Raw genomic sequence first — 23,052 nt, forward strand, 5'->3', positions numbered from 1 at the left:
TGTTTTGAGGGGTTTAAACTATGTAACTTCTTTCTTAGATTTGTTCAGGATCATGCTAGATCAAACTTGATTTGGAACTTCAAAACACGGGAAGAACTGAGAGATACTCTTGAGTCTGAGATGAGAGCATTTAATATTGACAGAGAACTTGGTAGTGCTAATGTTATCTCATGGAACCACCAGGAGTTTGAGGTAAATGACCTATGATAAGACAACCTGCATCTGTAAAGTATCACTTGAAATGTCACTTCTGTCTCTTATTCTGCAAGTGAATTTTGTGTTGATGATCTCTGACTGCAAGCTAGTTTTTTTTTAGGGGTTATGGAATCAACTGCTAAGGCTTGAATCAGTGAACAGGTACTACTCTCCAGTGTCACTGGGCAAAACAGAAGCTTCTTTAACCCAACAAATGATGCTGTAGAGATTAAACATTTATCAGAACCTGTGGTGTATTCTTGCATTAAGACAAGAGTTAGTCCTTGCACTGTTGTCCAGATAAGTCAAACTTGTTTTTGAGTGTGTTCTATCAGAATTGTTTTGGGTAGTTTCAGAAGTCACTTCTTCCTGATAACAAGTTTGTCTTTATTTCCTTCATGTTTCAGTAATCCTGTATCTGTTAAATACTGGCTTGCCAAATCATGAATAGGTTATGGGACTAAAACATGTTGCATTGTAAATTATAGCAGTATGGTCCTGATTGGCTTTCTCAAAACATCTTGCAAGATGTTTTCAAGTAATGTGCTAATAAACACTTCCTGTACTGTTCTCTTATCTCTAGTATTGTTGTGGTTCCACACAACAATGTGGTTTTAGTTAATGTGTAACACTTAAGCAAAGCAAGGCTACCCTTAAATTCAACTGCAAGATATTCCTTAGATATTCCCATTGCCATCCTTGTTAGAGTATGGCTTGCTAGTGACATTTGAGCTGAGAACTGTTGGTGAAATGAGAACAAACTTGGTTTGGTGAATTTCTCAGCTGGCTACTCTGCAAATAGGAAGAACTGCAAGACACCAGGCTAATGTTTAATGAGAGAGCAGTTTTATGTATGCAATTTATCCCTATCACACAACTACAGGTTGCTTCTTACATTGATACAGGAAATAGCTAAGACTGGGTTTAGATTAATGTTTCTTGTGCTGTCATTTGTGTTTCAAAGCTTCCTTCAGATATAGGTCAGGACTTCTGGGTGTCAGTGTCTGCTATCCCAACTTTTTAGTGCTGCAAACTGGGACAGAATCAGAAGTACAGGTTTGAAGCTTAGTAATACAGATTTCCCCCATGTACCCTATGCTCCTGTGCGGCTTCATGCTGCTGGAATGTAGCAGTAGCATTCTTGCAGCCACAAGCCAGGATACTTTGGGACTGGATTGAACAGCTGCTGTCTCACAGATTTGCTTTTAAATAGTAGTGAAGATGTTATTGGACTATGCTGTAAGTATTTGAACTAGATAGTGGTGACAAAGGCTTTTCTATCAACTGTGAAACCTGTCACTTTGCCAAGGAGGATGGTGGCTTGATACTTCTCTGAAAGCATACCAGTTAGTGGGATATCATTGTATGTAATGATGTGATCAAATCTGTAGATAACTTTGTGGCCTCATGACAGTAATCTGCAAACTATAGATAAGAAAAACCACTGAAGAGTGGCTTTTGTTGTATGTTAGAAGTACCTCTAATTGAAGTGCTTCCAAATTCTTGTTACCACTGAACATTGAGGCATTTGTTAAATTTCATGTAGTTGCTCTGAAGTTAATGATGGCTTTTATTGTGCAATTTTACTTCAGCTTCTTGTTTTGTGCCTCTAGGCTTTTATTATCCAGCACAATAGCAAGTATAACTAGTAATTGGGGTCATGCTTGTATTTCATACTTGCAGTAACATTAAGTGAAATACCTTGCAGTGGAATAAGTACTTATTAAACTTGAGTCACTGAATGCATCATGTGTTATCCAAGTTTAGTTAATAAAACCAACTGGTATTAGAAACAAGTTAGTTAAAGCTGGAAATGGAGATTTTAGTATGATGAGAAGTTTCATTTATTCAGGGGAGCAGCAATAGCCAGTGACTTTTATTCTGTGGATGTATGTTTCTTTAACAGAAAACTCGCAGATTTCAGTTTACTTACAGCTTAGGAGAGGTTGCTGACCTTGTTGAGTTTTTAGATGCGATTGAGCTCAGTATTGTTATGTGAACAAAAACTTACAGAAGGAGAAACAATATAAATTGTTAAGTAAGGTGTTCTGTGTTACAGGTAAAATATGAGTGCCTTTCTGAGGAAATAAAAATAGGGGATTATTATCTCAGATTGCTGCTGGAAGAAGATGAAACTGAAGAGAGTGGAGCAATCAAAAGATCGTGAGACATTATTAAAACCTTATCTCATTCCTAAGGTCTGTGTTTGTTTTCTTTTCTAAAATCTCTTTTCTTTTTTAGATATGAATTCTTCAATGAACTCTACCATCGCTTCTTGCTTACCCCAAAAGTGAATATGAAATGCTTATGTCTGCAAGCATTGGCCATTGTTTATGGAAGGTGTCATGAAGAAATAGGACCATTTTCTGATACTAAGTACATTGTTGGAATGTTAGAAAGGGTAAGAATTATGTTAAATTACTGGATATAGTAGTTAGCATACTGCTAGTCCAACGTACATTCAGATCCTTCAGTTACTGTGAAACTCAGGTTTTGGGTTTACAGCTTGTGAATACTTTTTTCCATGCTGCCAACAGCTGTTCTTAGAATCTCCCTTTGTTTCAGTTTCATTAAAGTTTAACTAAAAAACCTGCTGATCCTAGAGATGTTTCAAACTAGTCTCTTTAAGGCCAACAAAATGCAGATGTAACTTCAGCTTGCTTTTGAAAAATGCAGAAGCTTTGTGAGAGGAGAATCTTGTTCCATATCACATTATTTCAAAGTACTGACTTTGAGTCATAGCCCCAGACCTAATGAAATAATAGCTTTAGATGAGCACATGTGGTGGATTAGATTTGTAGTAGTAGCTGCTTTGCCTATTAAGTGTCTGTTAATTTATGTCTGACAACTGATTCAGATTGCAAAAATAAATTTCCATGCAGTCTGAAGGAGGAGTTCTTTCCTTGCATCAGCATGAGTTGTGGCTGTTGTAAGTGAAACTGAGCCAGGGTAGTCCCTTGTTATTTTGCCTTGAGCCTTGATAATCTCACCAGGGATGAAATATCAAAGACCCTCTCTGTCTGCTGGCTAAAAGCATTCTCTTTTTTTCTTGTGCTTGTTTTAACTGGTTCACTGGGAATCCAAACATGGTCCTGATAGAACAGTGGACTTGGCAGAATAGTGGATTTGATCCAGGGCAACATCAGTGTTGGAGGGCAGCAAGGCCTTTGCTCCTCAGTGGCAGAAAACTACCTTTATTAGCTGTGCATGAAACTTAACATTTAATAGTCATCAGTTTTTCTGGGCATGAAGAAACAATATGGGGCTTTGCAGCTGCAACTATGTTGACTTTTGAAGGGAACTTCCAGTATGTGCTATGAAATACTAAGTTGTTTTTTTCTACTAAAACAGTGCACTGACAGGCTTGAGCGGGACAGATTGATCCTGTTCCTCAACAAGCTGATCCTCAATAAGGTAAGGTGGACAAGTACACTTAACAGTGGATTCATCAGTCTTGAGTGTATAAAATAGTCTGAAGTAGTCTTTCAGGGTTAACTTGAACCAAAATTCAAGTATTGAGGAAGTTTTAGAACAATGTTTGCTACAGCTTTCTGGAATGTGATTGCTGTTATTTACCAGTGAGAAGGCTGAAGGAAATGTGTAGATATTGTGGTGATTGCACCAAATCCAGTCGCTTTAGAGAATGATTTGACTTTTTTTGTGGTCACTTCTTTTTTGAATAAAACTCTGCAATGCTTAATTGCAGCAATGCTTATCTAGAAAATGCTTTTGGTAACTCAGTTCATTTGTTAACAGAGAAATGTGAAGGACCTTATGGATTCAAACGGTATCAGAATCCTTGTAGATCTTCTTACTCTGGCACATCTTCACACGAGCAGAGCTACGGTCCCTTTGCAGGTACAGGGCCTTTGTTTCTTACTACTCATATATTGCTCTGTGAAAGGGACAATTCTTTAAAAAAATCAATGTACTTTTCACATTTCCTGTAGAAATGTGATATTTGCACTGTGAAGCTAAAGCTGTTCTTGTAAACATCAACTTTTAGAGCAACGTGATTGAGGCAGCACCTGATGCGAAGAGGGAGAGCGAGAAAGAATGGTACTTTGGCAATGCTGACAAAGAAAGGAGTGGTCCTTACAGCTTTCAAGAGGTACCTGTCAGCTTCAGACTCACAACTTGACAAATTATTTCTGTCCTGGTGACTGGGTGTGTTTCAAACAGTGAGAGGGACCATAAACAATGCTAAAGAATGTCCTCCAAGTAACTCTTTAAATAAGGATTAAAGCTAGATAAGAGACTTGATGTAGTGCCAAGAACTGCAGGCTTTTTGATAAGACTGCCTACCCCTCCATGCCTCAGTTGGTTTCAACATAATCAACACTTTCTTCTTCGTGATTCTATGACAGAGTTATAAACACATTGAAATTTCATGCAACTATAGTAGTCTGCCATATAGCAGTTAAAAGCTTGTCATGAGTGTGAGTGTTTAGGAGCAAAGGTGGCTCTGGATGCTGAATGAACTAAATTCATCTTTAATCTTGCAATAGATGCAGGAACTATGGAACGATGGGAAGGTGACTTCAAAAACTCGTTGCTGGGCTCAGGGTATGGATGGCTGGAGACCTTTACAGGTCATCCCTCAGCTGAAGTGGTGCTTGCTTGCCAGCGGGCAGCCTGTGTTGAATGAGACTGACCTTGCCACACTTGTCCTCAACATGCTCATCACCATGTGTGGATATTTTCCCAGCAGGTAAATGGTGATTTTCAGGAGAAGGGGTTAACTTTATCTAGCAGATGCATGAATTGTAAATCCTGTCTTAAAGCTTTTCTTAGAAAGTAGTACATTAAGGAGCTCTATTAAAGAGCCTTTTACATGGTAGTAATTAATTCTGTGGGCAAATAGAGAGTTTGTAAATGAGACAATACTAATATTGTGAAAGGAACTGCAAGAATGAATGCACAAGCTATGTGCATTTCTAATGCTATAGACAGGCTCTTGTTTAACTTAAACAAAACTGCTTTGATGCAGGACACTAAACCACACTTACCAAGTCTAACAACAAACTTTGAAGTTAACAAAAAAGACAAAGAATATGGCTTCAATAGTCTAATATTTATGCTTAATAAAATTGTTTGTTCTTGAAAGAGAAAAAGCACATGTGTGCTTACTGCTGTACTACTTGATTTTTTTAGGGATCAAGATAATGCTATTATAAGACCTCTGCCTAGAGTGAAAAGGCTGTTGTCAGATAGTACTTGCCTTCCTCATATTACTCAGGTAAGTAACTCTTCAAAAATGTGCCTGAATGAGTGAAAGTTTCACTTGCTCTGTCTTCCTGGTGTGAATACTTTAGGTGGGGTAAATGCATCAAAGAACAATTGTAGCATTGTGCAGGTTCCTGATCAAGCAGCTGTTAATTTCATAGGGTGTTGTTGCAAATTTGATGCTTTTCAGCCAATATCTCTTAAGGAAATATTTCCATCTTGGAGAAACTGAAAAGCCACCTGGACATGATCTTTATCAACCAGGTCTAGAAGATCACACTTTTAGCAGAGGGGTTTGACAAGATGATCTCCAGAGGTCCCTTTCAACTTTAAATGTTTTTTGATTGACACTTGTTGTTTTTAAGCTGAAGTATTCTTTAACTGTAATACCTGTAAATTTCTGGGTTGTCCCAACAATTTGTTAAAACTTCAATTTTGGTTAGAGTACTTGCAGCTAATATAAATGCTTGTGTTTGGTTTCAGCTATTACTGACTTTTGATCCTATCCTGGTGGAAAAAGTTGCTGTATTGCTCTCTCATGTCATGCAAGACAACCCTCAGTTACCTCGTTTTTATCTGAGTGGAGTATTCTTCTTCATCATGATGTACACAGGTTCCAATGTACTTCCTATTGCAAGGTGAGGAAAAAGAACAGCCAAAAGCACCTCTTGACCAGTCATGCTCAGGACTGCTGCCCTACATCTCTACATGCACTGGGGAATGTGGCTTGCTAGAACCAACATGAAATTCCTCTAGAAGAATTGCTTCCACATGATCTAATCAGTCACTAAAAAGTGAATTTCTTATCCTTCCAGAGAGGGAATGAGAATGTGTCTGATGACACAGTTGTAATAGTACAACTAGGCATGCCTTACTGTAGAATAAGCCATTTACAAGCACTAAAAAGCAGTAACACAGGCTACATATATGCTGATGTAGCTTTTGATAGTAGGCAGCTATTGAAAGAGTTTAAAAAATCTAACAGCCTCTTTCAATATTAAAGCCTAAAACAGCTAAATCAGTCTAATATGCACTGCATATTTAGGTAGCTACTGCCATTCTTGTCAGTACTTTTCTTCTAAATGCAATAGTTCATAAAAAGCTGTCCTACAATTCTAGTTAAGTCTCTTGGACAGTGAAGTGCATTGGGCAATGATTGCATGCTTCCATGTTGACTCTGGTGTAATAGAACTGTCAGCACTTAGTCTAAAATAATCCTGTGTCATCCCTGCAGCGATGATCTAACAGAGCAGAGGTTGTCTGTGTCTCTATCAGCATCTTTTCTTGTGTGTGTGGAAAACCAGCTTTCAGGAGTAAGACTTTCAAATTGAAATGATGAACATGAGGCAAGATTTATAACACAGAAGTGCTTAGCTTGGTGGAGTTCCCAAGGATTTAATGAACTGAGTACATAAATTCATACAACTGTTTCAGTTACTCTTTTATCTCAAAGTAAATGTGTACTACCTGCCAGCTGAACTGTGTCGGTCTGCTACTATTCAAGAGTACCTAAGTATCAAACAAAAAGAAGATAACTGCTGTTTCTTTTCTAGGTTTTTGAAATACACACATACAAAACAAGCTTTCAAGTCTGAAGAAGTGAGTAGATTGCAACAGTAACTACCTCTGTTTCCAAATAGTTTTGCAGACTACCTGTAGATGTTTTAACTAGAATTTATCTACTGTAAGGGAAAAGGGGGAGAGTTTTTAGGTCTCCAATTATTTAGCAAGGCAGAATTCAATTACCTTTGAGATGACCATGTGATCTCTTCTGTAGACAAAAAGTCAAGATATAGTTCAAAGAAGTATACTTGGACATATTCTTCCTGAAGCAATGGTGTGTTATTTAGAAAACTATGAACCAGAAAAATTTTCTGAGATATTCCTTGGAGAATTTGACACTCCGGAAGCAATTTGGAGCAATGAAATGAGGTAACTGTTTTCTGTCAGAGGGACAAATAAATCTGAACTACAGGTTATCTTGAGAGGTACTTGACATTCTTAAGGAAAGCTGCAAATACCTGGATTCCATGGCTTCCTCTTGTTTGTCTTCTGCAAGGGCAATGGTCTGCATTGTGCTCTGCTTCAACCAAAAATAACTAGAGCAGGGGAGAGCAGAATTGGCAGTGGGAAGGGGAATATTTCCCTCAATGTCTTGAGTGAGTTAGTTATGTGAATGGAGACTTGACTGTGTATGTGAAGTGCTTTATACTTACTCATTTAGATGTACTTTTTTATTACCAGCTCCTATCTGTGTGATATACCTCTAATATTCCAGTACATATTAGGGTCTTCCAGAAAGAAAAGAGGTGTTGAGAAAAGGAAAATATCACTTTTGATTGATTTAATACACTAATTTTCATGGTGTTTAAATAGCTCCCTAATAGAATAGGACAGAGTCCTATTCTAAATCCTTACTGAAATATGGGAAACTTCTAAGGAAAACCTTTTCAGAAGAAATCATTGAACATACTTGTACAGTGAGAGAGGATTAAGGACTGCTGGGCAAGTGTTAAACTAAACTTTGTCACTTTTAGGCGTCTAATGATCGAGAAGATTGCTGCTCATCTTGCTGACTTCACTCCTCGTCTTCAAAGCAATACAAGAGCCCTCTACCAATATTGTCCCATCCCTGTTATCAACTATCCCCAACTGGAAAATGAGCTGTTCTGTAACATTTATTACCTCAAGCATCTTTGTGATACACTCAGATTTCCAGACTGGCCAATTAAAGATCCAGTAAGTAAGAAGTATTTTAGGATTCATTTAGTTCTTGATCTTTTAGTCCTGAAAGTTAATGACAAGCTCTAAAATATTAACAAAATAGCTAGGTTTGTTGCAAGTAACTCCTTTATCGTGAATTTTAGTCCACAAGTAAATACATTAAACCCTACTTTATCTTGAAGCAGCATAGTGTTCTTTCCACATAGCAATCTCATAAGTGTATCCTTCTTGTGGTGACTACTTAAATAGCAAAATCAAGCATCCAAGAAACTTCAGAGAATGTTTCAGTGATACTTTTTTGGGGGTGGGGAGAGGGAATGGAAATCATGACTCTGGGGTTCTTATTTATCTATGCTGCAAGAGAAACCAAGCTAACATGTCAGTACATTAACTGAAGAGATCTTTTTGGTACAAGTCTATGGATTAGATCTGTCTAAGCAGCTTTATTTATTCATGCAGCTTTTCAGTTTCTGTAGTATCATGATTTGAGCTGTGTCTTATTTAAGTGATTCTCCATCTTCTAATTTGACTCTTATATAGTCATTTTAGTTTCAAGGTGCTTTTATCTTGAATAAAATACAAGATTCATTAGTAAAACAGCATTTTATTAAAAATTATGTATACTGGTGTCAGCATAAATGAAACACTAATAAACTGTATTTCTTGAGGTTAAACTGTTGAAAGATACCCTAGAAGCTTGGAAGAAGGAGGTGGAGAAGAAGCCACCCACCATGTCCATAGATGATGCCTATGAAGTTCTTAACCTACCCAGAGGACAAGGCCAGTAAGTTGTCTTCAGGATTTAAAGTTGTATAGGTACTTCATATAAACTCCATGCACTGAACAAACTGAAGTTTCTAATCTTGGTACATGGAATGAGTTAGTACCAGCTCAGTCACATGTAGCACCTGCTTCTTTCACAGTGGAGGATTGCTTTGCTAAAAAGAAGCAAAGCTTGGAAGTACAATTCCAATGTTTGAGAAAACAATTGTTTAAGTGTTTAGATAAGCTGAAAATGGGGAAAGGAATGCTCTGAGCTTTGCTCTTTTAAAGGGCAACCTTTAAGCATAGTGAGCAAAGACTATAGCAGAACTTGAATATGTTCAAAGGAGCTTTTTTTCTGGAATCATCCTTCTCCCTCCCCCATATTGCCTTTTTTCTTGGTGATTATATCCTTAAGGTTTTTTGTGTCCTGTCTTGCCACTGGTTTCTGACTTCAGGTCTCTGCAAGTGAACCAACAGCAGTTTGTGTTTATCCTTCAAGACCAATGCACTTAATGCAAATGGTGAAATACTAACTTTCAACACTTGTAGCTCATTTGGATACTTCATTTAAAATATTGAGGGACTTTGAGCACCTTGAAAGTATTAAAATACATTCAGTCTTTAAAATTTCTTCCTATTGTGACCACGCAATTAGCCCCCATTCAGTGTAAGATGATGAAGCAGAGTTTTAAAAAGGAAATAGGAGAGCTTTGTAGTTTTCACTCAATTGCACTTATTGTTAGTACTCTTTTCAGAGCCCCAGGCTTGTTTTGCTGTGGTTGTTTTAGGTTTTTTTGTTGTTAAGTGTAATTGATGAAACTTGTTTTATTGCAGGAATGATGAAAGTAAGATCAGGAAAGCTTATTTCAGGCTGGCTCAAAAATACCACCCGACAAGAATCCAGAAGGCAGGGTATGTACAGCACAAATCTATGGTGTTAATAAAATGGGAACATATTCAGCTCTTACGTATATTAAGAATTTTGAAATGCACACTTAAATTGTCTTTCTTCCCTTCAAAAACTGTGCTCTAGGTGAATGATAAAAGACAGATTAATGCTACAGATTAATAATTTAACTAATACCATTCAAGGATTTAGTATTTCTACAGTAAACTGGTGTAGTCAGATCAGACTCATATCTCAGAAATGGTCTTGTTTAGAGAGTTACAGAGGACCTAAACAAGCTATTTGTTCCCTTTCAGAGACTGACTGCATCCTCTGACCATCCTCACAATCCAGCTGTACTTACTGCTTTTGTCATAGTATGATTGACTTAAAGTCTCTTGCCTAGGGCAGAGTTCAGGAGACAAAAGAAAACTAATCTATCAACCAGTGTTTGCAGTATTTCCTTGAGTGCAGTGAGGCAGCAAAGCTAGTGCTGTTGCTAGTAACCTGAAATGTTTTATTTTACTTACACTTAAACTATGCTCCAGTAATTTAGAGTGTTCTTAACAACACTTATGGCTGTTTCTCCTTATTGGTCTCTTATTGGCAGGATATGTTTGAAAAAGTTAATAAAGCATATGAGTTTCTCTGCACAAAGTCTGCCAAGGTGATAGATGGGCCAGATCCAGAAAACATAATTTTGATCTTGAAAACTCAAAGCATCCTCTTCAACAGGCATAAGGAAGGTAAGCATGCTGCCTCAGTGTTTTATGTTCATTTATTTAGTTGTCATTTCAGTCAGCTTTAATCTCCTCTCTTCTTCAGTGTGTGCTCTGTTGATCTGGTTTCTGGCTTGCCACAGCATTATGTAGCCATGGTATAGGGCTTCAAATTAGGACTTTTTCTTCTAGGAAATAAACTAATCTGCAGTAAAACTTAATTCATAACAGCATGAATAGCTCTTTGAAGTGCTCTGCTCCAATACTAAGCAATTTGAATCTTCCTCTGTATGGAGAATTCTGTCTGTGCAGAAAAATCCTCGCTAGTACTCAGTCACCCAGATGCTGGTTATACATGAGATTACATCATCTGGCTATTAACAATGAGCCATTCTTGCAGAAATTCTGACCAGTGTTAGAGTCCTTGGGTGAGTGTGCTGCAACACAACCCATCTCATAGCTCAGTTGGGAAAGAGGGATAGCTAGAGCACCCTAACACTTGGCTCCAGCTACAGTCCCAGGCTGGTAGCTGCTGCCATGTCCAAGTCCTGCAGAGCCAACAGTATTTTGCTGTTTAAGTGTTACATTATAATGGTGAACTAAGAACCTCAAGTGCAACCACAGTCCTGTCAGTTATGTAGAGCTAGACTTAAACGTGTTGGCTTGCAGTTGGCTCCATATGAAAAATGAAATCATGCTTTAGCACTGCTGAATTTCACATGAATGAAAAATGCAATTTAAAACTTAAAATATGTCTTACAGGACAAACTGGATAATGTCCTTACAGGCTTATTGTTAGTCAATCCTAGCCCAAGACAGAGACTAAGCTATACTTGAGTTTCTCTGGAGCGAGACAAGTATCATTGGGAAAGCTTTGAGCTTGGGGGCTTACTGAGCTGGAGATAAGCCTTTTTGATCTTAAATGAGTTCTTCCTGTGAAGCTCTGTTAGGTTCTAGCATGAACAGTTCTATGTGATGAGGAGTTAGATTGTGTGGACTGCTCAGTCTTGTTCCAGATTTCCTGGGTGTTTGGCTTCCTTTCCTAGTCCTTATATATCTTCTGTATCTTCCACCAATAATTTTTTGGTGGCTTAAATTGCTTAGACTGTGCATATACATAAACTTGGACTTTTTTTCCCTCTTTCAGATTTGAAACCTTACAAGTATGCAGGCTATCCTATGTTGATTAAGACCATTACCATTGAAACATCAGATGACCTTCTGTTTTCCAAAGAATCTCCACTGTTGCCTGCTGCTACAGAACTTGCTTTTCATACTGTCAGTTGTTCAGCATTAAATGCAGAAGAATTGAGAAGAGAAAGTGGAATTGAGGTATATGTAAAGAAATGTGTTGAAATGCATGCTTTTAGTCTAACTTTTCCATAGCTAGAAATCTTAGCTCCTCAATGCCTGGGAAATCAGATGTAATTGAGAATCACATTTGATCCTGAGACACCTGTTCTTAACATCTCAGATATTCTGGATACAGTAGGAGAAACATCTTGCAGAGTATACCCTTTTCTAGACCTAGGCTAGTCTATTGAACTGTGGATAAACAAGCTACATACGAAGTTTCTCTACTCCTTTACAGAACTGCTGCATTTTTTATGTGAAAGAAGAGATAAATGTGAACAAGTCACTTGAGCAGAAGGCCTTTTCATTGCACATATTACAATATTAGAACCATATAGGCTGGCAAAGATGCTGAAGATCATTGAGTATAACTGTTAATTCCAACACTGACAAGTCTCACTAAATGATATCCTCATACCTTTTTAATTACCTTCAGGGATGGCAACTCAGCCACTTCCCTTGGCAGCCTGTTCCAGTGTTTGACCACCTTTTCAGTGGAGAAATTTCTTCTAATATCCAATCTAAACCTTCTCTGGCACAGCATGAGGCCATTCCCCCTTGTCCTGTCTTTTTGTTTCTTGGGAAAAGAGACCAATCCCCACCTTGCTGCAGCCTCCTTTCAGGTGCTTGTAGAGAGTGATAAGGTCTCTCCTTAGCCTTCTTTCGTCAAGACTAAACAACCCCTACTGCCTCAGCTCCTCCTTACCAGATTTGTACTCCAGAACCTTCCCCAGCTCTGTTGCCCTTCTCTGGACATGCTCCAGCACCTCAATCTCTTTATTGTAGAGAGGGGCCCAAAAATAACCACAGCATTCAAGGTTGCAGTCTCACCAGTGCTGAGTACATGGAGACAATCACTGTGCTGCTCCTGCTGGCCACAGCTGTTGCTGATCCAGGCCAGGATGCCCTTGGCTGCCTTGGCCTCCTGGGCACACCCTGGCTCATGTTCAGTGGCTGTTGAGCAGCACCCCCAGGTCCTCTTCTGCTGGGCAGCTTTCCAGCCACTCTGCCCCCAGCCTGTAGTACTGCATGGGGTTGTTGTGACCCAGCACTTCACCTTGTTGAACCTCACACAGCTGGCCTTGGTCCATTGGTCCAGCCTCTCCAGATCCCTCTGTAGAGCCTTCCTGCCCTCCAGGAGATCCACACTCCCACACAGCTTAGTCATGTGTGCACTGACTGAAGTATTAGCTCACGTGTGAGAAGACTGTCAACTCTTAAAGCATCAAAGGTTATTACTAGTACTTGCAAGGAATTTTGCACTACAAACCACTTATGCAAGCAGCAGATTTTTGTTAAATGTTTCCTTTCAGCCATTAAAAATGACTTTACCAGCTAATGTTTTGGTTTTGCTGGCTTTTACATCTTTTTGTTGTGACTGAATGTGTGCATCATTCAATCCTCACAGGTATTGCAAGAAGCATTTAATCGTTGTGTAGCAGTCTTGACTCGATCTAGCAAGCCAGATGATATGTCTGTACAGGTGAGTTTAAAGCAGCAGCTTTAAATGAATGTATGGTCTTCTCAGAAGATTGCATTGTGTATATATGTATAATATGATAATAAAACCAAGTATAAGTCAATAAAAAAAATTGATCTAGTATTGTACATATGAAAAATAGAATTGTAAATATGCATTTTCCTCCTCCTGGAACTAATAAAATATTGTGTTTTGTAGGTATGTGGATACATTAGTAAGTGTTATAGTGTTGCAGCTCAGTTTGAGGAATGCAGAGAGAAGATTACAGAAATGCCCAACATAATTAAGGACCTCTGTAGACTACTGTATTATGGCAAGGTGAGTGCTCCTTTCCTTTGTCCAAATGGGTGTTTAACTGTTAAATGTTTAGGGGAATATTGTGGTTTTTGGGCAGATAAGACAGTCATGGAATCATAGAATGGTTTGTGTTGGAAGAGACGTTAAGTTCTTTTAATTCCAATTCCCCTGCCATGGGCAGGGACACCTTTCACTAGACCAAGTTGCCTAGAGCTGCATCCAACCTGGCCTTGAACACTGCCAGGGATGGGGCATCCACAGTTTCTCTGGGCAACCTGTTCCAGTGGCTCACCACCCTCACAGTAAAGAATACTTCCTAATATCTGATCTAAACCTACTCTCTCTGTTTGAAGCCTTTTCTCCTTGTCATGTCACTCCATACAGCTGTAAATAGTCCCTCTCCTCCTTTTGTGCATGCTCCCTTCAGGTACTTGAGGGCCCAATTAGGTCACCTTGAAGCCTTCTCTTTTCCAGGGTAAACAAACTCGGTTCTCTCGGCCTTTCCTCATAGTTGCATTGCCTGGTCAAACCCTACTGTAAGATCCCAGCAAATCATGAGATACAGAACTCAACTACCTTGTTTCAACACTTGTATTTGAATCCATTTAATCTGTAGATTTAAACTGCAGCCACTCTAAAGATTCAGCTACTTTTGCCTTTTAACTGACGCATCAGGCAGCTTGGCTTACTGTACTTAATTAGCAAATAAATGTACTACAACTAAGCCTTGTATAAGCAGATAGACTCTAAAGTCAGCATAAACTCTGGGAACAATATTTAGGAAGTTTTCTTGCCATTTAGCTCTTTTGAACTTGCCTCGTGTTATAAAAATGATTAATTTTGTTTGAATTAAGACAGGAAAGCTTGTCTTTAACTCTTCATGTGGGGTGTGTGAAAACAGAAGACTAAAACCAGATTCTAGTAATTGACTGTATATGCTTGTGTGTTCTTTAGTCCCTGCAGGACAAATGTATTGCCATAAAAAAGTCTCCTGGCAATCTCTGCTGCAGTTCTGAGTTGCTTTTCCAGCAGTTCATCAATGCTTCTTTCTAATCATATGAAATAACTATTCAAGTACTCTTCCCTTTGAAAGATGCTGACTAATTAGCCATGTTGTTGGTTATCAATACTACAGGTGCAGAAATTATGTCTACTTCAGTTTTGTCTCTGGGTTGCTTAGATAGTACTGCAGAATTAGCAAGTTTGGGCTTTTAAATCTTATGTACAGAAACCAGTTGGCATTCTTTGGTTACAGGCTTTAAGGCAAACTTCTTTTTTCTCCCCCCAGACCATACCACGAGTAGCTGCTTTAGGAGTAGAGTGTGTTAGCTCCTTTGCCTTAGATTACTGGCTACAAACACATTTGTTCCAAGCTGGAGTTCTGTGGTACTTACTGGGTTACCTCTTCAACTATGACTATACACTGGAGGAGAGCGGGATTCAGAAAAGTGAAGATTCAAACCACCAGGTAATGTTGCTGAGGTGCTGTCAACAATCAGCGGCTGTTGTTTGCCATCTCTTACTAAGAGTCCAAGTGTATGCAAATATTTGTTAGAATCATTGAATAGCATGAAGAGTAACATCAACAGAGAGTTTTGGAAGGGAATTTTTGTATAGTGATGAATACTCTTTGAGATTTTTTTTTTGTTTTTTGAAGCATTCAACTGTTAAAGCTGCCAAAGCCCATGATTTCTAATGGACTTCATGCAAGACACTTTTAATCTACATCAAACAGTATAAAAGTAAATTTTTGCTATCAGAAGAAAGCTCTAGGTTTTCTCAGTCTGTCTCCATATTTTTCAGGAGGTAGCAAATAGCCTTGCTAAGCTCAGTCTCCTGGCCCTGAGTCGCCTTGGAGGGTATCTTTCTGATGAACAAGCTACTCCTGAAAACCCAGCAATCAGGAAAAGCTTGGCTGGAATGTTGACACCCTACATTGCAAGAAAACTTGCTGTGGTCAGTCCTACTGAGGTAAGCATCTGTTGGCCAAAACTTTCTCTAGTGATTTATAAAAGGAGTAGCTGCTCACTTCTAAAACACTGAACTCTCTTAGACCAACTTGATACTGAGAACAGCAGTGTGATTTTTATTTGCAGTTGAGGTAACTGCAGAGAAAATAAACTGGTTCAGCCTCAAACACTATGGACAGGAACAGTGCTTTATAGACTAATATTTGCAAAACAAGTACAGGAACAAAAATGTGGAGTTAATTGTTCAAGGCTTAAGGACATAATGATGATGGAGAGCAAAGGTTAAGTTTAACTTTTAAAAAGTGGTGCCAAGGAAGTCATCTGTAAAGAGATACTGCAGGTAGTTGCTGCTCACTGTCAAAAATGGACGGGGAATCTGAAGTAAGTGTGTCTCAGAGCAGAACAAACAGAAAACTAAAATTTAGATTGTACTTTACCACATAACTTGCACATACTGTTTTCCCTGTATGTTTTTCCAATATGGGAAGTTTCCTGCTTTTAAACTTGCTTGCGTAATTAGTCTAGCTGTTAATGGGATTACCATGAAACATGCTGATTACCGTGCATAACGATCCAAAACTGGTGTAAATGTGTTACATCGTGTAAATTCCTTTTCTTAGACTCTGAAGATGCTTAACAGTAACACAGAGAACCCCTACTTGATCTGGAACAATGGGACACGAGCTGAATTACTTGAGTTTTTGGAATCTCAGCAAGAAAGCATGATTAAGAGAGTAAGATATTCTTTACTTTAAATCTCAGTACTATTTTTTAAAAAAACTGTTTTGTTTTCCTAGATACTCTAGGGATGCAAGTGTATGGTTAATACAAGTATCCATTGTTGTCTACCCCAAAGTCACTTTCTTCATTCCGTAGTTTTTAAAAGAAAACAAGAAACCCTAAGATTTTGCTTGTTCATTTCGTGTTATGTTTCAGTCTGAGCTTCTGACTTGCTGAAGCATTAAGTTTTCAAGTATTGCCTATTTCATGATGGAATTATAGCTTTACAGTTCCTACAAGATTTTCTGTCTGAGCTTGTGCTGCTTATCTCTGCTTAAAGGGTGATTGTGACAAGAGCTATGGATCTGACTTTGTCTTCAGTGACCATGCAAAGGAACTTATTGTGGGAGAGGTTTTTGTTAGAGTCTACAATGAGGTCCCTACTTTCCAACTAGAGGTGAGATGTAGCTAAAAAATTTCTCTTGAAACTAGCGTTTGGAATGCTCCTTTTTCCTGTTTATCTGTCAGTGCAAACAGAATGGAGGAAATACAAAATGTTATGGAAATTTCCTTCAAGATCAGCATGTTATGAGAAAGCTCTATACTGGTGCAGAATAAATTAAAAGACCAAGTCTGTCATAATGATGTGCTTTTCAGATGTCTTAATGACTTCTCTCTCCAAGCTTGTGATGCAGACACTTGGGTGGATTCAGTAATTCCAGGATGTGCCTATTGGCTTTACAGTCAATCTCTATGTATGGGCAAACACACACCTGTTGGAGTAGTGCAGCTTTTAAAGTGTATGATTAGATAGAAATAGGGTTTAATGTGACCCAGATGTTAAAGTGATCATAGAGAAGATCTGCCTGCCTGGAAGAAAGGAATATGTGAAATCTAGAAGTTATTTGTATACATTTTCTTCTACTGTGGGTACTGTTCCACCACACAACTAAAAATGCTGTCATCTCTACTTCAAAGCTCCCTAAAGCATTTGCTGCAAGCCTCTTGGATTACGTAGGCTCACAAGCACAGTACCTTCATACGCTCATGGCGATAACTCAGACTGGGAAAGTGGAGTCCAATCAACACGGAGATCGCTTAAGGAGAGTTGAAATGGCCCTGGAGGCTCTGAGAAACGTCATAAAACACAACCCAGGTAGGCTTAAAACTGAACTTCCCCAGTATACTCTTCTGTGGACAGCCTTAAAAACTCTGAACCTCTGTAGTCTGCATCTTCCAGTGAGAAAGGAGCTTTTTTTGCTTGCTGACAGACTTTAACATTGTTGGTAAGCCATATAAGCTTGCTGGTTTTTTACCTTACCTGGAAAACAGTGTCGGTAAATGTAGCAAAATTTTGGGTTAAATTCAAGCCTTATCTGTTTTCATGTCTGAATCATTAGGTTTTAAATGTAATTCAATCCTGCTGTTGCTAGGATCACTTAAACTTCTTGAAAGAAACTTTCTGTAATCCTTGAAAGAATCTTCAGCTGTTTTTTAAACTTCCTTGCATCATAAAATCTTCCTTGAACTGAGTACTTTGTGCTAGTAAACACCTAAATGTCACCTGTGTTAGGGCTGTAGTAAAGCAAGAGGAGAAGATGCTCTTGAGAGTGGGCAGCAAAGTTTAGTGAGCAAACATCAATGTACAGACTGGAAAAGCCTGACATAAATGATTAGGATGTTTTCCTACTGTATTATATGCTACTTCTGAAAACAAATCATGTTACTATTGTGGCATCTAATAATAACTTGTTGGGATGTTCTCCAGGCTTGCAATTATAAACCTGAAGGCAGCTGCTCCTGCTGGAGACAGCAAGCCTGCTCTGAGCTGGGACATTCTGAAAGGGCAAGTGTCTTTGAAGACAATAGGTTTTGATGGTCAATGATAAATAAAATTACAGAATTTGTTTAGTTGTTTTATAAGAATGCAAGTAACTAGGTAGTCCAAGAATTACATCACTTACTTTCCTTGGAGTGGGGAGTTACCCTCTTGTTTTTGAAGTATTGTTGACCTGAAATTCTGTGGAAGGTAGATTAATGGAGAGGAGTCCATAATCTTCTAACTCTGTAGCAGGTGCTGTCCTCTATGAGCTATTGAAACTTCTGTGGCTGACTACATGCAGCTGAGTAGTCTTTAACACCTCTCTGTGTAGTGAAATATGGGCATGGGAATTGGCCCTCAGTGAATGCTTTGGCTAGCATGGAGAGTAACTTATTTGGTCTCTTGCAGGTTCTGAATGTGAATGCATAGGGCACTTTAAGTTGATATTCTCCCTTCTGCGTGTTCATGGAGCTGGCCTGGTGCAGCAGTTGGCTCTGGAGGTAAAAACCAAACCAACCAAAAAACAAACCTACCCCCACAAACTCCCAGCCTCCCTGTCTGGATGCTTTATGTAGTCACCATAAACAAACCTGATTGTATAGCTGTTAGGGTAGCATCTAAAAATGCTAAGATTGGGGTTCCAAGGTGTCAGTTCCTCCTTGGAGGAACATGTGCCATGCATGTGCCTTTGCATCCTTTTTGCCTGAAGAGACAAAACAATTTGGTGGCAGGAACAAGCGTTGTAAATGTCCGTTCTGTTGGCCAGTGAATTGGCTGACTTCATACACTGGGTTTTCTGAAGTGTCTGAATAGCTGAAGTATAATCAAGTGCTGTTTCTGATCTTTTGCAGGTAGTGAACATAGTAACAAGTAATCAAGAATGTGTTAACAACATTGCTGAGGCAATGGTCCTTGCCAACTTACTGGCACTCCTGCATTCCTTACCTTCAAGTAGGTACCATAGGATTCTCCATCTTGCAAGGGAAAGGGCTTCCAACTCAGGAATTTATAAGAATGCAGCTGACTGAAATCAGCTCTGAGTTTTAGGTTACAATGGTCTTGTTAGCTTTATAAGATAGAGAGCTGGGTTATGAATAGAAGCTACAGTAAGAACACCTATACATTGAAACTAAGCTTTCCTCAGGCTTCCCAAATGTTGCTGTGCTCCATTCCAGTTGCTCAGCTGTTAATGAGGGCAGTAAAGACAGTACTGCAATACATCCTCAGTGAAGCATTTCTATGCCTAGTCCTAACAACATTCTTCAGCTATCGGTTGTCCTCTTCTAGATAAGAAAAGCAGAGCTATCAAACACGAATTGCCATTTTTTTAAAGATGACAAGAAGCAGGAATAGAAATAGTTTTTTAAACAAATGTTACATTTAGACCATCTCTGTCATCACACAGGCCCTATGATATGCTGCTAAGTCACTTCTGTCAGCTGATTTAAACATTAGTGACTATCATATCCAAAGCTAACAAGGATGGTTTACAAAAATGTTGTAAATGTGTGTGACCAGTTTTTTGTCTTAAATGTGTGACCTGAAACATAGGAAATGCAGGTATTCTGATCACTTCTGAATTGTGTAGTGTTCCATTGACAAATTATTTCTGGGAATTTAGCTAATTAGAATCTAATTAAGAAGTTATGCTGTATTAGAATGTGGGATTGATTTGACATTCCTTAACTAATGTAGTGTAGGCAGAAATCCCTAAGTTTGTAATTGTCCGAAGCTTTATTGCATTTTGATACTGTTTTCTGTTGAGATCAGTTACATTTATCTTCCCTTATTCATTCTCTGTGACACAAAGTTCTTAAATGCTCTTTATTTTGACAGGTCGGCAGCTTGTCCTTGAAACTTTGTACGCTCTGACATCTAGCACAAAAATAATTAAAGAGGCCATGGCAAAAGGTACAGTACTACACTGAAGGCAAATGTGTCTGCAACAATGGGCCTAAAGTGCATGGAGTGGCCACTTTCTTCCCTTTAAAATAATCAGTGTGGAATTGGAGATTTTCTACTATTTGTGACCAGAAAAATATACTAAGTTGGATGCTCCCTATCTCTTTTTTACAGGTGCTTTGATCTACTTATTAGATATGTTTTGCAACTCAACTCATCCCCAGGTCCGAGCCCAAACGGCAGAGCTTTTTGCTAAAATGACTGCAGATAAGCTGGTGGGTCCAAAGGTAAGAATCTTAACGGCTCATGTTGGAACTCTTTCTTGATATTACCTGCATCTCTCTAAAGGTGAGCAAAAAAATCCTCTTCTGTGTCTGAAATACTCATGTAAGGAGCAATCAGGCTTTTTCAAAATTTAACTTCTAATCTGAAGTTAAAGTGAGCAGACTTCTAGAAACTGTTGTATGTACAGTAACTTGTATAAGCAGTTTGGTTTCCGTTTGTAATGACTTTACAGTAGAGACCTAGATTTCAGTGTCACTGGGTATTGCTATTTGAAATGATGGCACCGTTTTATTTTGTGGTGTTGTAGTCTAGCACTTGACAATTCTTGCATTAAAGACAGTTGGACATTGTGGAGTTTTCTATTTCTGTGAGCTTGTCCTGTCAGTTAGTTTGTCATATGATAGACTAAGTGTCATTTATGTTCATCCCTTCTAGGTCAGAATCACACTAATGAAATTTTTACCTGGAGTCTTCATGGATGCCATGAGAGACAACCCTGAAGCTGCTGTTCATATCTTTGAGGGAACCCATGAAAATCCAGAATTAATTTGGAATGACAGCTCCAGAGAGAAAGTATCAACAACAGTTCGAGAAATGATGCTTGAGTATGTGGAAACCTTCTGACTCAGTTATCTTTAACTGAGACACTCTCTGGCAGTGAACCAGAGTTGCTGTAAAAGAACTGTGAGACAGAGCTTTGCCTGTATAAAGTAGAATTCTTACAAGCCAGACTTCAGTGAAATAAACTTGTTCACTGTTTGTGTACTGTACCAGTAAGTCAGTGATGCAGGTGCAGTTTGTGCACAGTCCAGGTACTTGCTCACTTGCTGTAGGATTTGGAGGGATACAATGGGGGTAGAATGGAGCTTAGAAACTGGAGCTGCTGCACAATGATGGAGGGAGACTAAGGTGTCAAGTAGAGAAGACAACTGCTTCTTTTACTGCTCATTAAAACTTACTTTCTTTTTAAAGGCACTTTAAACTTCAGAGGGACAACCCTGACACTAACTGGAAGGTAAAACTATCCTGTTTCTGCTTTGGGTGTGTCCATGGAGGCTGTAAGCCACATGATAATAGATGCTTGTATTGGACTCTTAACAGGCTTTTCTCTTAAAGTACTAACAGAAGTTCACTGCTGTGCTGTAAACATAACTGTTCATAACTGAAAACATAACTGGTTTAATGTTGAATTGATGCTATTGTTACTAGCTTGCAGCTTGAAATGAGACATAGGTAAAACCACTGTCAGCATACTCTGAACATTTTGATAGTTTAGGTGTTTCTAAAACTCATCAAAAGTCAGCAACAAAGGAGAATATTGAGACATCACTGGCTTGCTGGAAAAAGTCCTGTCACTACACAGCCATAGTAAACCTGCTCTTGGTAAATGTGAAGTAACTTTAGTAAGTCACTGGGTCTCAAAAAATATTCGAGTCCTTAAGCCATTCCCTCGCATCAGTCCCATCAATGAGGTGTTTCAGCATGTATTGATTCCCAGTATCTGTGAAAAGCTAGACATGACTTCCTTCCAACAGTCCTCTAGTTCAACATTAAACCAGTTTCTGAACACATCATAATGTCTATTTTGATCCAGATGAAAACTGGAAACTTCCTGGAGCGATGGTGAGAAACCTTTCCCTGAAGTGTGCAAGGAAGGAAAGGGCTGTTGTATCATCAGCCTCGTTGCTGGTGCTTCTCTTGAACTAGGGTCTAGTTGCAGGCACTGGTTGCAGTTGTAGGTTCAGTTATTTGTGTTCTTTGAAAGAAAAGTTCACTGTAGTGGTACTGCCTGCACTGCACTGTTCTTTCTGCTGTCACTTCTTACCTCATGTTCTTTCAAGATGAAGGGTTTATTGGCCTTGCACAGCTCTGTTTCAGAGAATACAGTTAGTGACCATGACCACTTAGAGAAACAGTTTTAGGTCTCTCAAATACCCTTGTCAATAACTTCTACTTTGCAATTCAACAGCTGCCTGAAGACTTTGCTGTGGTGTATGGTGAAGCAGAGGGTGAACTTTCAGTGGGGGGAGTCTTCCTGAGGATTTTTATTGCCCAGCCGGCCTGGGTTTTACGGAAACCAAGAGAATTTCTCATTGCACTGTTGGAAAAGTTTACTGAACTACTGGAGAAAAATAACCCCCATGTAAGATGATTTTTTTTTCTGATTCTATGCTTTGAATTTGTTTAGCATTCTTAAAGTTTTTAGTCTTTTAGTTTCTGATTAGCTTAGATTCTCACATTTTATTCCCATCATAAATGGGGTTTTCTGTCTGCTTTCTGACTCTCTGTAAAAGTGTGTTGATATGTTTAGGCAACTTTTGAACATGAATCAAGGTCTTTAAAGTTCCTGAAGCCATAGAATTAGCTTCAGTTAAGTCTTAGAGACTTATTTTGTGCTAGAGATGAGGCTTAACAAATGAGGTGTCTCTTTTAATTATTCCATGACTGACCAACCTAAAAAAATGGCCTTGTTCTACGCCACCTAAAAATTTTCTGTTCTTGAGACTTCTGTTGTCCTTCTGCAACACTAAGTTCCCACTCTGGTATAAATTATGTGACTAAGGCTGCCACCTTAGTTAGTGTAATGAGCACAGGAAATGTGTTACAGTTTAAAAATTAATTTTTAAACAGTGTTCAGACAGATTCTGTGTTAGACTTGCAGGATGGAATCTAACTAGCATGTTGAATAAAACAGGCACCTTTATTAC

At 38.8% G+C, this 23,052-nt stretch overlaps 1 protein-coding gene across 1 annotated transcript in view; it reads left to right on the top strand.

The window, feature by feature from the left end:
• The window catches only part of DNAJC13 (DnaJ heat shock protein family (Hsp40) member C13), a 56,309-nt gene that overhangs the window by 26,858 nt on the left and 6,399 nt on the right, over window positions 1-23,052 (top strand). The window contains 31 exon segments of the mRNA XM_036402918.1: window positions 39-192; window positions 2,255-2,358; window positions 2,437-2,596; window positions 3,547-3,609; window positions 3,952-4,053; window positions 4,202-4,306; window positions 4,704-4,906; window positions 5,350-5,434; window positions 5,905-6,059; window positions 6,975-7,020; window positions 7,199-7,353; window positions 7,959-8,160; window positions 8,814-8,929; window positions 9,745-9,800; window positions 9,803-9,822; window positions 10,407-10,542; window positions 11,663-11,847; window positions 13,277-13,351; window positions 13,547-13,666; window positions 14,934-15,113; window positions 15,449-15,616; window positions 16,236-16,349; window positions 16,676-16,792; window positions 17,314-17,491; window positions 18,566-18,657; window positions 19,009-19,108; window positions 19,994-20,068; window positions 20,234-20,346; window positions 20,780-20,949; window positions 21,317-21,359; window positions 22,314-22,487. Of these exon segments, the coding sequence (XP_036258811.1) occupies window positions 39-192; window positions 2,255-2,358; window positions 2,437-2,596; window positions 3,547-3,609; window positions 3,952-4,053; window positions 4,202-4,306; window positions 4,704-4,906; window positions 5,350-5,434; window positions 5,905-6,059; window positions 6,975-7,020; window positions 7,199-7,353; window positions 7,959-8,160; window positions 8,814-8,929; window positions 9,745-9,800; window positions 9,803-9,822; window positions 10,407-10,542; window positions 11,663-11,847; window positions 13,277-13,351; window positions 13,547-13,666; window positions 14,934-15,113; window positions 15,449-15,616; window positions 16,236-16,349; window positions 16,676-16,792; window positions 17,314-17,491; window positions 18,566-18,657; window positions 19,009-19,108; window positions 19,994-20,068; window positions 20,234-20,346; window positions 20,780-20,949; window positions 21,317-21,359; window positions 22,314-22,487 (3,766 nt within the window).

Source organism: Molothrus ater, chromosome 1 (genome assembly GCF_012460135.2).
Source record: "Molothrus ater isolate BHLD 08-10-18 breed brown headed cowbird chromosome 1, BPBGC_Mater_1.1, whole genome shotgun sequence".
Classification (NCBI taxonomy): domain Eukaryota; kingdom Metazoa; phylum Chordata; class Aves; order Passeriformes; family Icteridae; genus Molothrus; species Molothrus ater.